The sequence below is a fragment of the Larimichthys crocea genome, chromosome XV, assembly GCF_000972845.2.
Source record: "Larimichthys crocea isolate SSNF chromosome XV, L_crocea_2.0, whole genome shotgun sequence".
Classification (NCBI taxonomy): Eukaryota; Metazoa; Chordata; class Actinopteri; family Sciaenidae; genus Larimichthys; species Larimichthys crocea.
In genome coordinates this window covers 3226785-3242013 of record NC_040025.1, presented here as the reverse complement: position 1 = coordinate 3242013, position 15229 = coordinate 3226785, and the positions used below count along the sequence as shown (strand labels likewise).

At 41.0% G+C, this 15229-nt stretch overlaps 1 protein-coding gene across 4 annotated transcripts in view; it reads right to left on the bottom strand.

Annotated features, from left to right (window-relative positions):
* The window catches only part of LOC104929893 (vitamin D3 receptor A), a 72795-nt gene that overhangs the window by 13518 nt on the left and 44048 nt on the right, over window positions 1-15229 (bottom strand). For all 4 annotated transcript variants that reach the window (XM_027288607.1, XM_027288609.1, XM_027288608.1 and 1 more), the window contains 3 exons: window positions 11101-11248; window positions 10127-10257; window positions 860-1044 (listed from right to left, as the gene is read on the bottom strand). In XM_027288607.1, coding sequence (XP_027144408.1) covers window positions 860-1044; window positions 10127-10257; window positions 11101-11246 — 462 coding nt within the window. In that variant the 5' untranslated portion in view covers window positions 11247-11248. The remainder of the gene's footprint in view (window positions 1-859; window positions 1045-10126; window positions 10258-11100; window positions 11249-15229) is intronic.

The following is a 15229-nucleotide window of genomic DNA, read 5'->3' as shown; positions in this document are numbered from 1 at the left end:
CATGCTATTCACGCTTGCTACGCCTCCCTATGTAGAAATGGTGTCACCCTCTCCTGTGACTTCTCCACATCTCTTTATTTTCTGTGCAGCGTTGGTCCCATCCTCTATTTTGCCCTGCAGCTGTCTCTCGGACTAATGACTTCACTGTGGCTAACGTCATTTAGGTTCTTTATTTGAGTCTCTTTCTGAGGTTAGTTGGTTTGGGCATCCAAATTCACACAAATACCAAACACACAAATAACACTAGCTGAAGGATCTTCAGCTAAGCCTCACTGTTGCTGCCTTTGCTTATATTTTAACACTGGTGCATAAACAAACAAAAACACCCACATCACAGGTGTCCGGTTATACTGTGTGGTTACTAAAAGTTAATCCACACTGTCCAGCCAATCTCGATTCTTACTGGCCTTGGTATAAAGTAACTGCTGAAAATCAAACATGAAGAAGTGGCAGCCTTTCCTGGTGTTTTAGCTATAATTGTAGTCTACTTCAGCCAATTACAGTCATGGGTATAAACTAAAAGAGAGAATGCCAAGGTCTGCAGTGTTGTGGTAAACCAGAGCAGATGCTCTCCATGTCCTATTATTACATCTCTTTTTGTTTGAACATCAGTTCTTAAACATTGGATACTTTGTGGCAGACTGCTAACATGAAAGAACATCAAGCACACTGTGCTGTATGTTTCTGCATCAATTTGCTTTTAACTGGAAAATGAAGTATTATGGTGTGCCTCAGGGAAGCCTCCCTTCTGTCGCATGACATAATGACCAGCTCCACCCATATTGGAGAACAAAATGATTTTGGCTGCACCAATGTCAGTGTGGTTTGGGTAAAGGAAGAAACTTTGTACTGAACTAACCCTGAAGCGGGAGAAGTCAGAATAGGAGGCATCGTAGGTCTTGTGGTGAGCCTCCACCAGGGATGAGATGATCCTGGCCTGCTCCTCATTCAGACGTGGCCTCATCGCCTCCCGGGCTGCCTCCTCTTCTTTCCTCTTTAATATCATGTCCTTCTTTCTCTGAACCTCCTCGTCTGTCAGGATGACTGCAAACAGAAGATGGACTATATTAAAATATCTCAAAATAAACCGATGATAGAAATTAACACACAGGTGTCAAAGCTCCCCAAAGAAAGAAGGAAAACAAAACCTGAGCCAAATCAGTAAAGATTAGCATTGAGCACATGCCTCAAACTTCTCCTACATCACTATTTAAGTTCCCTTATATTAATGGGTTGTATTTATGGCAGTAGAAATGTATTTTGGAATGACATTTTAACTTGTTTGAATCCTTAAAAAAAGAAACAAAATAAAGGATTTCATTAGTACTGTCCCAAAAAATCAATGACTTGAGCCATCAGTCAAGAAGACCTTGAGTCAACTTGCATTTTGTCAGTCAAATCTCTGCAAAGATTTTTAGTGCTGTCATTGGGTGAAGGCCAATGCAGGAGCAACAGCATGGCAGGCTGTAAATTTTACAAACCCAGTTTCAAAATGACCACAAAGAGGCAGCGAGTGTGATGCCCAACAGTGTGGCAGAGCAGCAGGACTCCAGTTTCTTGGCTACTCTGACACGGTGTCTGTCAGCAAAACCACTTTTGAACCAGTCAGCGGCCCAACCTCCTCTACTGCCATCCAATGCCATCCACTCTTCAGCGCTCTGACAGCAGTCCGGCAGGAGAGACACTTCATAGTTGCAATGGGATTTTATAATCGAAGTATGGGCAAGACGCACGCTGTGTAGATATCTGATGTTTTCACACCACAGTTGGCGAAGAAAGGCAATGTGAGATAGGTAAAACACGAGACTCATGTATGCTGATGTGAGTTTAGTGTGGTGCTGAAGTGAAAAAAAAGAAATGAATAGTGTAATTAAGCCAGATCCGATTTGATGAAATGACAAAAGGTACAACCCTGGATTCAATCAAGAGATAACTCCAGTAACACTCCAAGTGTCACTTGGTTTTGTAATTGATCTGGGCTCCTCTCACTATGTCTAATTTAGTGAAAGTCAACACATCCACACACACGGTGTCACACTAGGTGATGTGCATTACAATGTTGTGCACAGGTATCTATCACAGAATCACAGAACTACATCCATTAGTATCATAGCCGTTTGGGTCTGACAGGGTGATATGTTACATTCAGTTTATGCTTGTTGTCCTCTTGTCCAGTTACATTTCGACTTATAAGTAGCAAACAAGGCATGGATTTTGATTAACCCAGGTACCTGCACACTTAATATTGTGGGTTTTCAGTTATGGGTTATATAGGAAATATCTCAAAATATGTCCTGAACTCAATAATGAACTCAGTTTTAGGATGGGCTGTGGAATCAAAGTGCTATGAATCAGCAGTAAAACAAAGTTAACTGTAAAGTTAGCTGTACTGTAAATTCAAAACATTTCCATCCCGAGTTACATGAACCATACATATTCTTGGTTTGGCACGCAGAAAAGGCCTGTCATGTCTGCTGTCTTTTCACACGACTGATGTAGCGGGTGTTGGAGGTTTAAGTGCCTTCTGCCTTATTCATGCTGCAGGAGGCGAGACTGCAGGCAGAGAGGCACAGTGGTGCAGAATGGATTATACATAGTGTTTATAGTGACTCTTTTAGGTTTGACTAGATGAGGGGTTCTCTTGGGAGTTCCTGGGTTTGCACGCCACTTCCACATGTCTTCGGGCAGTACTTACTTTGTAATATTTACAACATTCAGATCGCGACAGATTTACATCTATCTCTATTGGATTTAAAACCCAATGCACTCAGTGACACAGAATAGGTTTTTTTTTTTGTTTTTCAATAACTTAGAAGGCCACCTTTGACCATAATCAGATGTCAGCGTTTCAGGCATGCAGGAAAACCACTGCCTTACCATTGCTTTACACATTAAACATTAACTTATTGCAGCAAAGGAGACAACAGGGCACGATTGAAGACATTGCCACCCCTGCTGTGAACATATTGCATGGATGACAGAATGACTGACGCCAGTGGTAAGTGGCAATATTATGAAGTGAAAAAAAATTCAGCTGTGGTAGGCCGCCATGAGTGGGTGAACATAGCGGAAACACTGAGTTAGTCACATTAGCTACAGCACCTCGGTCTAGTGGCTAATTCAGAGTGCGGAGCGAGTCACTGGAGGTGGTCTTTTTATGACTGGTAGAGAGCACTCTGAGATGTAACCAACCCGAAACCAGACAGCTTCTGTTAGTTGCTTCAAACTTAGACATTTGCTGTGAACAGACTGCTTTCAACACGCCATTGTGTTCTGTACACCATTTTGATTTAGTTTGAGCAAACCCAAAAATTTCTGCAGTACAAGGTTTCTTCTTTTAAAAGACCCAGCAGCAGCAGACTGGATGACCAACATCTGGATGTGTGTGTGTGTTGCAGAGTGGCCACTGATGGTGTGAAACAGGAAATCTGCTGTGCCTGAAGAGACTTCATAAAAATGAAAAACAGGCAACTCAAATGTTCAGTGTGTGAATGTGACATCTGTAATGAAGTGGTCTGAAAAAGTCTTCTTTTTATAAACACAGCTGGGCTATTACTTTAATTGAAACACGTTCTAGCAATATGTCACGGTCACCGTTTTAACTTTAAAATAGTTATTAGTGTTAGTTGCCATTGCTGACGTAACACACATAGCTAATAACACACAAGGACAGCTATTTGTTCAGAGAACATACTCACCTCAAAATAGACACACAATGTTTGCTTAATGTATTTCATATCTTGATCCTAATATTATTAAGTTAACAGCACATTGTCTTTCTGTTTCAGTATGTCGTGGCACTATAAAATCAGCACACACAGAACAAAGAAACAGCACAGACTCTAAAAATATTGTTTAACGACATCACAGAAAATTTACTACTTCAGTGGGATTTTAAATTGAGTAGCCTTGTCATCCAGGTCTGACGCCTGCCTCTGTGGCTCACTGTAGTCGCCGCTGGAGTAATGCACTGACCCCTGAATGCCTCGGCGCATATTATCCTTTTGACTCTGCCACAGTGACCGATTACCCATGAAGCGCTTAACTGTGCAGACAGACAGACAGACAGACAGGCAGGCAGGCAGACAGACAGACAGACAGACAGCATGACTGCCAGACAGACCGCAACTGGCAAAGAGAGACAGGCCCAGAGCCATGAGGTCACAACGCACTGCAGATACGACGGCAAGTCTGACGCTCAGGCGGCTACAGAGAAACTATCTCACTATTCATACTTTACTGACATTAAATTTAGCTTCATCAAATGATGCTATTTGTTTAGGGTTATAGGCAAGGCATGTGCCGTTTTTGAAGAGATAGAGACCTTGTTCATGTCGGTTAAACGCAGGATAAAAAGCTCCTTACACATTTTCTTTATTCTGAATAAGCAGTAGTAACCTCGTATTAGCTCCTAACAGGCTGAACTGTTCCTTCTGTTAATGCAGAAATTTCTGAACAGTTTGCTAAAACTTCAGTAAAATATGCGGTCACGAGGCAACTACAGATTTTAGCCTTTACAATGATAAGTACATATTTGGATCAAAGGAATAAACACGCACACAAATAAATACATACTTTGTAAGCAACTGCTAATTTAAGAGACCAATGAGATGGCATGGATGACTCTAAATTAAATAGTGCTTGGATCATGCACTTCATACTAAATACTGGTTGTTTTCCTGGAAGCTGTAAACAACTATATTTGAAGTGGATATTCAGTGATTGCACCCTGGATTGCAACCACAGAAGCGGAGTTACATAACCGCATAATGTGGTGATGCAGACGACAACAACAACAACAACAACAACTACAACAACAACAACGACAGTTTGGCTACAAGGGCTTAAAAAGGCAACTGAATGAATCTGACTGCTTAGCTAACCAAAAGGATTTACTTGGCTTTCATCTCTTTTGACCCACCGTCATTAATTAGGCTTTGGCTGTGCTCCAATGTCCATCCAGTCCCAAGCCAGGAGCAGACTGCCCATAACCACTCCTTGTGGTGAGGACATCCAAGTATGCAGCACGAAGCCCAATCATGAATAGACACAGTTTGGTCAAAGTTTGGCACAGGTCGTCAAAGCAGCTATTCTAAGGCCGGGACATGATTGAACCAGTCTTTCCCCAGCCAAGTTTTGGGCCCTGGATGGCATCATTAAGGCAAGAGTCCACAAAAATCAACAGACCATCAAAGGAACATCTTGACCACCCCACAGCGCTTGGCAGACGCACAGCAGTTTACCAAAAAGAGAGTTTGCTGTTTGGAAAGCGACTGATTGGATGTGGTGATGTGGTGCCCTGCATGGCAGAGAGGAGCAGAAAACAAGAAAGAAATAAAGAGAGAAAGAAAAGAAGGCAAACAGTGAGGTGGGGGGTTGTTAAAATAAATAAATAACCAAATAAATCAGGATTTGGTCAACACCGGTGTTGCCAGAGAGAGTGACAAAGAGGGAATGGTAGAGTCTCCCTGTTGTGGAGGCCAGAGGTTCACAGTAGGTTTACTCATTAACCAGCCGAGCGACCAGTTAAACACAAAGGAGGCTGCTAACACTCAGATTTGGTGTGATGCATGTCAAGCTGGATTTGGGGCGTGGCCAACTGCAGCCCTGAGCATGTGATGTTTGAAGAGGTAAAACCAGGTCAGCGAGGCATCGGGGCACCCACACACGCCAAGTGTGACGCAGGAATGGCTTATCGATATATCACAATGGAACTGTGCACGGTGGCAGGAAGGTGTGGAGTATAAACACATTCATTTTAAAAACACGTCTTACGTTGATGTGGGCTTTGGTGAAACCACCAGTGCACCTGTGTTTCTTATCAGGTAACACTTCAAGACCTTGCCTTCATTTGAAATTAATTTGTGGGTTAAGCTGCTGCTAATGCATGCAGTGCAAAATGTTTGGTTTCTTAGAAAATATGACCACAAACATTCTTTTTCCTCAGCCAACATACAAACAGTCTGAGAGACCAAGCATTTGTTTTCTGGCTGCAAAGACACCCCTGAGTTGACATGTTTTTGATCTATCCAGCAATAAATTCAGCATCTGGCACTTATGGAAATGCAGGTGTAAAGCTTGTCAAAGAGAGAGAACACAAAAGACTCAGAGGGAGGATGAAGAATATGAATTAGGGAGGCAAACAGAGGGCAGCGCCGCGGGAGAAGCTTTGCTACTGAAAGGCACAGAGGGCGGGAATTCATTCATCTAAAAGGCTGAAACGTTTCAGACACTCTCCTGTGATTCTAATCCTGTTACAAATACACACCGACGCAAAACAGGCAAACACAGCAAGCAAACACATACACTCACACACGAGCAGGGAGGTCTTTTCCTGGCATCTCCCTAACCTCTGTCAAACAAGGACAGCGTAGGGGTGTTTACTACGAGCTCAGTCCTGATCTGAATAGTGAGGCTTAGACACTATAAAGAGAGGCTAGCAGGAATTCAAACAAAAACAGAGGCTAACTGGACTGTAATTAATCCTCAAAGATGTGCTCATGCATATAAAATACTATCTTACACTGGGAAAATGAAGAGAGATATTGTGCTTTAATGACAACAGTTATTTCTTCAGGATACAGGAGAAAGTCCATTCCCAAGTCACGTTTGTCAGTGCTGCCACAGGACTGACCGTGAGACAGATCAATGAAATGCACATATAAGCAACATGTAGAACAACACATGCATTTGTGCACAAAACACTCATGTGTTTTCCTCCTGGTCAAGGGTCATGAGCAACAGGTCACAGGTCCAAAGACGTACAAACAACAACAACAACAACATGGAGATAAATTATGACCTTGCATGACTTTGTTATTTACTCCACGTGCTACGAGTGTATAGTCTATCGGTCAGACTCATGCAACTAGTTGCAATGTTTTCAGCTTCCCATGAATCAGTGCTCAGTGCCACACCTTAATTTTTACTATATTACACACAGACAAAACAGATACATGCTCAAAATGAGGCAAAGATACCACTTCAACTGTGACTTACTGAGTCTGAATTGATTTATTTTTAATAGGAAAATAAACATGTCATGAGCAGACACAGTGGACGGGCATTTTTTGGGGTATTTTTCCGACTACATGCAGAGGCCATACAGTCCTTGCGCCAATTATCTACACATTAACGGCCCGTTTTCCAGTTCATAAAGATTGTCTGTGTTGCAGCTATGGGTGCAGATACAGCACAGTCATTGCTTTAGGTTCTCAATTTGTTTTTCAAGTGCACATATTGCTGGATAGAAGGGAACTTGTACATTTATCATGGAGGAAAGTAAATCAATTTCACAGCAGGGTGAAGCCATATTAAGTGCCAACTTCACCACGGTCCTGTCATTTCTGAAACTGATTGATTCATCTTATATCTTAGTGAAATACTAACAATTTACACTGTATAAACTAAAGCATAGCAAACTACTGGGATGTAAATTATTATAGTTGCATGTGCTCAATACAACAGAAATATGTGTGGTTATTTTTGAAGCCATCTTCTTGTTGTTGAGCAAGATTTAAGTCAATGGAGCCAGTGGGTCTGTGGTGTATAATAACATTTTGATAATTCATGTCGCTCCAGTCACAGACTGCAGATGAACACATACCTGCTGCCTTCGGGTGACTGTGATGGGAATTAATTTGAGCTAATAATGTGAATTACGCTTTTAAGGTCAAGCGCTAATTACAAGATTCCTGTTTTCTTTTCAGCACTACCCAGGAGTGATTCTGCCTCTGAAATTACAGTTGGCATTAGTTAAATAATATTCTTTATTACTGCAGAGCAGGTTTTGTAGAGGCAGTGCAGAGGAGGGACAATGCTGCTGCTTTTAAGGGTCTCTATTAAGGGGGGAGAAATGATATGCGATAAGCAAAACAGCTGCCACACTGAGCAGTGAGTACAGTGGACTTCCTCTAGCACATGAACCTGTACACTAGCTGTGAGAAACAAAGAGACCATTTTATACTGATAAGTCTCTCTCTCTCTCTCTCTCTCTCTGTGTCAGCCCGCTCGCTACTCTCTCATCTTTTCTCAATGAAATACAGACAATCCAGTGTCATGTGGCTATTTGTGGTCAAACCGTGCCCTGCATCATCTCTGTTTCACACAAACACACACAATGTGTTTGTGAATGAAATGTGGGCCAGACCATTGTGGTCTATCTTTGAAGAAATAAGGCCATTGTTGAACGGGGACATTAACCCCCCTCGCCAGAACCCCCCTCTCTTTCCTTCCTTCCGTACTTCCTTCCTTTTCTCTTATTCTCCTCTTGTCATCTACTACTTTTCATGGTTGTGCTGATGAACTGCTGTTGGTCCTACTTCCCATTGGTGGGACAGTTTGTTGAAATGAAAATTCAACACTGCCTTATAATCCCATTATGAAGAAAAGCAGAGTTTTCTTTTATATTTTAAGTTTGATGCAGGGCTAATGATCTAATAACTACTTGTTAATGTAGAATAAAAGACGCCCATCCATGTTAGTCGATATGAATCGGTTATGACAGGGTGTCGTTTGGTATTAACATGGGGTGAGGTGATGTCTCATTCATCCTTCACAGCATGTTCGACTTGTATTACATCCTGCTACTGTATGCATAACCAACATGGTGAGGAGCAGAACTGTCAAACACACAACACCATGCAGTCCAGTTAAGCTACATTTTTAGTAACAACATTTAAACTGCATTGACGATTGCAATCCTATCTTTAATTAGGGTGAAATACACTAATTGTTATTTTCTACTACTTGACCCAAGCTTGAGTTTGCCATATGGTACAGCCTGCCTTATGCATATCCACTGTTGCCTGTCTCTTTGTTGTGTACCAGATCAATTTACAACCTACCATTGATTATATTGGCTGCTGTTCTTCCTGAATGTTTTTAAATATTAGATTAAATGTTCAGCGAGCAGGAAACCAGTTAAACACTTGCATCAGCCAACCTGTAACTAATCTGGCAGTTGGTATCTAAAAATTAATAAGCTTGCATATTCACACAGTCGTTAGAAAGCAAATAAAGACAATATAACTAATGGACATTAGATATAATTGTAATGATGATGGTAGCAAGATGAAGATCTTCAATAAAACAATAACAGTAAAAAAAAAAAAAAATGACTCGTGAAATAATGTTGCTTGCAACACGGTGCTTCAATCAGAGTTACAATGTTTTGTTTTGGGTTGATTTTTATGTGTTTATTTTGAATATTGCATTGATTTAAATAATGAATTGTAGTGGAAGATGTGGTGTTTTTCTTTTAGTTTTTTTAAAACTTTACTGACCTAATTAGAAGCAGACGTGCCAAAATATAGCTAATAGGTGAGCCAAACACAACACGCTCATTACTTTCTGTCATCATCTGACTGGCTTTATCGTTAATAAAATGGGGAATGTGTTGAAATTTGGCACTAGCTAGTGTCTGATCAACTACAAAAATAATAAAAAACTGAATGTATTTCTCGCAGTAACGGCTGCTAAATGTGCATATTACATCAAAACAATGTCAAGAGGAGGCAGAGGAGCTACAACCTGATCTAATATCACCTCAGCATCAACCTTCAAAAACTGTATCTACTGTATGTGACAATTCTGCACCGATATGAAAACTTTGACAGGATATGATGCAGAAAAGAATGTTTGGGGTCATTAAGATCTATTAATTCTGTTGTGTTTGTGTTTTTTATGTTGTTGTTTATAATTTTTCAATTCCCAGTGAAGTTTTCTGTTTCAGTGTACTGATGGACAGTAATGTTTGTTGTTAAACTCTAATATATCCTTCTCCCATAACAAGTGTTTATTAAGAGTTTAATCATTTAATCTGTAGTCTTTATATTGATTGATTTATATCTGTCTACTGGGTGCATTAAAAGATGTATTGTTGTTTCTATTATTTTCTTAAATCATGTGATGTGGCCTGGATCGTACTGGATCTGTCTCAAAACTCTTAAAGTCAAACTGGTTTCTAGATAATTCATAACAGTGAAGACAAGTCGTGACATCAAATCATGACAAATCGCAGACAGAACTGCTGAAACTCCAAATATTTGCAACTGAATTTGTATTTCCATGTCAAGCTGTGACAGCAACACTGTCTGAAGGGAATGTCAGAGAAAAGTCTACTCACATTCTTTCATCATGCCGATGTCGATGCAGCGTTTGAGACGACAGGCCTGGCAGTGACGCCGGTTGTCCTTAGTGATGGTGCAGCTCCCGTTGAAAGGACAGGTGAAGGAGGCCTTGCGCTTCATGCTGCGCCTATAGGATCAATTATTAATTAGTCCATTTCTCTTTTAGACTCTGCGGTGCTTCAAATATTCAATTGCTGCACACAGAAGGGATATAATAAGGGACTTTCTAAATACTAATCCAGGTGCAACATATGTATAACCATGAGAAGCAGAACATAACTATACTAAAATACGCAGCCAATCAAAGTGCTGCGTTAGATGGAATATTTTATATAGACAAGACACAGGAATGAATATAATTCACGCACTGCCCAATTTACATATATTTTATATATAAGTCTTTTACTAATTAAACTCTACCTGAACCATCTCATTCAGTTCATAATATAAAACAACGTTTGTGTGAAGAGACAGTCTCTAATCTTCTCTCTTCAGCTGCTGAGACCTAAATTAATTATAATATTTCATTAGTCAGTCGAGGATTATGGACTCAACTGAATAATGCAGTCCGTTCGAAAAACACTGCACAAATGTTGATGCAGCCAGAAAGAAAAATTACGTACTGTACCATGACATCAACAGTGTATAGAGACTTCAGGCTGGTATACACGCTCTTTGAATCATTCATTTGTTTTAGAAGTTATGCATTATTGATTTAATTTTAATTTTAAATTTTAAAGTGAAAGTGAAAAGACGTGAAGTGTTTCTACCGGACGAGTTTAATACCCGTCAGTCCTGCCTGAAAGTAAAAAAGCCTAACGTAACTACTGACAGTCATGAAAGAATTTAGATTCCCAGTTAAAGTACATGACAACCAATAGGATGGATACTGAGAACACCTTCTCCACATTGAAAGGCTCAAAAACTCCAAAAAACACAATAAAGAAAACGACGTGAACACAACACCCACCTGAAGAATCCCTTGCAGCCCTCGCACGTCATGGCGTTGAAGTGGAATCCGGTGGCCTTGTCGCCGCACACGCCACAGATCCGCGGGGCGTTGCGGTCGAACTCCTCCGGTCCGACCACCGATGTCGTCACCGTCATGGGCTCCATCACTGTCAGGGAAAAACAGAGAGAAAAGAGAAATTAGGACATGTTTTGCCTGCCGCTTGGTTTTTTCGCGTAGAATGCACAAACAGGAAAAGACTGACTGACACACACTGTTTGTCTATATCCATGAATTTCACCAACCTCGACAAAGCTTACAAATCAGTTTGTTTCCCCTGCTCGGGTGTTGTGTGGGAGTGTTTGAGTGTGTGCTTGATGGGGAGGGGTGTGTATTCCTCTTCTTATACAAACAGGTGTCGGCCCATTAGCATATTTAGCAAAAGGCATTGACAGCCACACTCACAGCTATTGGCTGAATGACTCAGCAGACACAGGTACACACACACACACACACACACACACACACACCATGAAATTAGAATGTTAATTGGAAAGGGAACTAATGACAGAAAGAGGGCCATTTGCCAAAGGCTAAGAAATGACTGATACATTAAATACTGCCAAGATGAAATATTCTCTACAGTGCTTGTTTTTACACACACACACACACACACACACACACACACACACACACACACACACACACACACACACACACACACACACACGCCATCTGGCTGTCCCCTATGAAATAAACAGCAGTAGGGTAACACACACCGACAGGCCGACTGTGAGCAAACTAATCCATATCAATCTGTACAGAAAGATCCTCTCTCTGAAGTATGACTGAAGACATGAGGACACTTTACGGAAGACAGAAATTCTTCCAAAGGAAAAAGATGAAAAGGAACAGCGTGTTGCAGGTTTGATCAGTGGGTTCGAGTGTGCAGAATGTGTATAATATGGTAGCGACACACACAAGAAATAAAGTTGTTTTACTGGCCTAAAGTCTTTTATTTATTCATTCAATAATTTTGGATAGTCGATGATGAAACCCTCTTTTTGAAAATATATCTGGGTCTCTACCTTTGATGTAACTTTAAAAAGGCACAATAAAGTGGCTTCTTTACTTCCTTAATACGTCAGTTCTGTTTAAGCTGCTTGTTTTGACAGGGAAGACAAAAGGATGACTTAAACATGAGTGACGGCTTTATTGGTTTGATTTTAACGGCCAGATCTACTAGTACAGGATGAGGTTACAATTAAAAATTCACTGTTTTCCCACAAAGTGACAGTTTTCCAGGAAGTTAACATGCTCAATTCATTACGTCTTTAAGGGCTTAAATTCAGACTTCAGCTCAATTTGTCCTAAAACTTTTGACTTGGCTTTCATGGTAATGCTAAAATCTGAAAATGTGCTGAATGGAAATTTGTTTGAATTTAATACGAGGAAAAGAGCAATGCAACAAACACATGGTTGGGTTTATAGTGTTGTTATGCTTAAATAAAGACATCTGGGCCTGTAGACAAACACTACGGAGAAATCCTACATGTGAGAGGTCATGTGAGGGGAAGACAACCAAATGAGGACAAAGAGAGGAGGGGGTACATGCAATGAACTTGAGCTCAGCAGGAGGAAAACCGTCACGTGGCTTGAGAATATAGCCTGCAGAGAGTTGAATGCATCGAGGCAGAACTCGGATAAAGAAACGAGGACAAAGTGATGGGAGGAATCGGCGCAGAGAAGAGAGAGAAGTAATGAAAGAAGGGAGAAAGGAGGCAGGTGAGAGCACAGGCGTATGTAAGTATGGAGACAAACATAGTCAGACTCCATTAGCTCTCATTACATCTTGGCTAGCTGAAGCTCCGGCACCGGTTCCTGGGAAAACACAAACACACATATGCCAGGAGCTACTGGCTGCGAAGCATCAATACCCAGAAAAAGCAGCTCATGCACTTCAATACAGCCGGAGTATCACTTTAACGCACGTTGACCATCTATAATGAGTTTGTGTGTACACTTGTGCGCAAGTGGTTCACATGTAAGCACAGAAGGGGGTGGGGGGTGGGGTCGTCATTCACAAACTCACAAAGTGATTTCAGGTTGCGGTGTGTGTGCGTCAGGGTGAGTGTGTGGGCGAGGAGAGAGTGTTGACAGGATAAAAACGAGACAAACACCATTAGTCCTCATCTCACCAAAAAAACAACTTTTTTAAACATTTCTTGTTTAGGCAGCAGCAGGTGAATAATGAAAAAGATGGAGAGACCGCGTGTCAAACCTCTCTGCACAAACACCAAAACAAGCTGCTGTTTCATTAGTGGTGCTGATTAACAACAGTGTGAGAAGGCTCCAGGTCTGTAATTAACAACTCCGATGTTATTTCTCTTTTAATTACCTCTCTGTCACTCTTTTTTCCCCACCTTTGTGTGTTTTCTCTCACTTGTACCTCATTTGTAACGCTGCTTGATAATTACCATCTTTATTAATTTATAGTCGGCGTGATTAGTTGGTAAAGAAAAGGGGAGCAGACTTTTTAACTGTCAGGCTGCCAGGTAATTCCGCCTGGTAATCTCACCCACCACTTTAAACATTCTTTGCCCTGTTTTCTCATGCACACACTTTCTTTGGGTCAATGTACCGATGTCTACTTGAAGAGAGCAAATCATTTAGAATCTTTATCATCGTCATCATTGTCTTTGTGCCCTTTAGGAGGTACAGAAAGAGAGTATGTCCTTGTCAAGCGGCAACCTCCGTGGCTAGGAAATGAAGCTAATGCAAAAGAAAAACTGTAATTCTTTAAATGGCCACTTGAGGCTGGCTACAGAACATTTCAACCTCCATAGCGCCCGTATCAAAATATCCAACTTCACAGCAGAAATAAACATGTTACAGCCTGGTACAAAAAAACGTCTGTAGCCAATTTCCCTGTTCATGAAACCTTAGGTCCCGATTTTTAAATTTGCCTGGAGGGGTGAGGAGTCAGGACTGCCAACATGACGGCAGCCAGCGGCACATATTTTCTGTCCATTGTTAATACCGTCACTGGTCTTGTTAATGCTGTTTTTGTTTTCAACATCTTATTTGACAGTTTTGTCGTGGCAACAGTCAACCCTAAAACACTATAGGAGAGGAGGAGATTAGTTTATCCAAGTGTGAGATGTCGCGAGTTGATCAAAAAGAGCGCCATTCCCATCCTATTTGAATTTTATCCTTCTGTTCTTCTTTTCTCTACTTACTTTGCTGTTCTGTCCTCCTCAGCCTGCTAGTTTTACAGCGCCGTCATTGTTTATGAGAGCAGCGGTCTAGGCTGATAGCATTTGGCTGCACATTCAAAAGAAAATAAGAATTTATTCATGTGATATGATTCAGGTGGAGCTCAAATAGCAGTCTATAAAACTTACTTTTAGCTGTCATTTTCAGATAATCTGGTCAGATCAGCTGATGGTAATTATTTTCTTAATGGCAGCCTGAAATAAAACTTGACTGTCTGTCTGCAGGCCGATGCCTGTATTCTGCCAAAGATGGTTTACTCTGGAACATCATTGTACAATCAGAGCAGACTGAGTGTTTCCATTGCAGCTTTACAGTTTCAGGAGCTAATCTTTCAGTCATATCATATCAATAAATTAAGCTTATAAACTAAAGGTTTGAACCAGGACCTGCAATACTTCAAGTAGTGTAAGATTAAGTAGCTAGATGTTATTTCAATGTGTCAGATATAACTTGTATTTAATTGACATTTAAGTTACAAGTGTCAGAGATACAGCCAAACGATACAGATTGGTATCAGGGCCAGACAAACCTGATCAGGACGTCACAAGTTAAGAGGCAACCTCACCAAACCAGGTCGTCCCGCTGATCTGTCTTTATTCAGTTTTCATGTGTATTTGGATGCTTAGGCACCGGTTAATATGACATCCGTGCCAACATAGCAAATTGAATTGAAGTGGGAGAGACAAGAGAGGTAATGTTGCCGGACAAAACAGAACTCAGCTGTGTATAATGGATTCTTCACGGATCCGTTTTCATTCAAAGTGTGTGTGGTGTGTGGCTGTGTGTGGGTGTGTGTGGACACTGGAGAACTGATTTATGAAATGTGTTACAAAGCTATGGCCAGATCATGCCTGTGTATTAGGATACCAAGTTA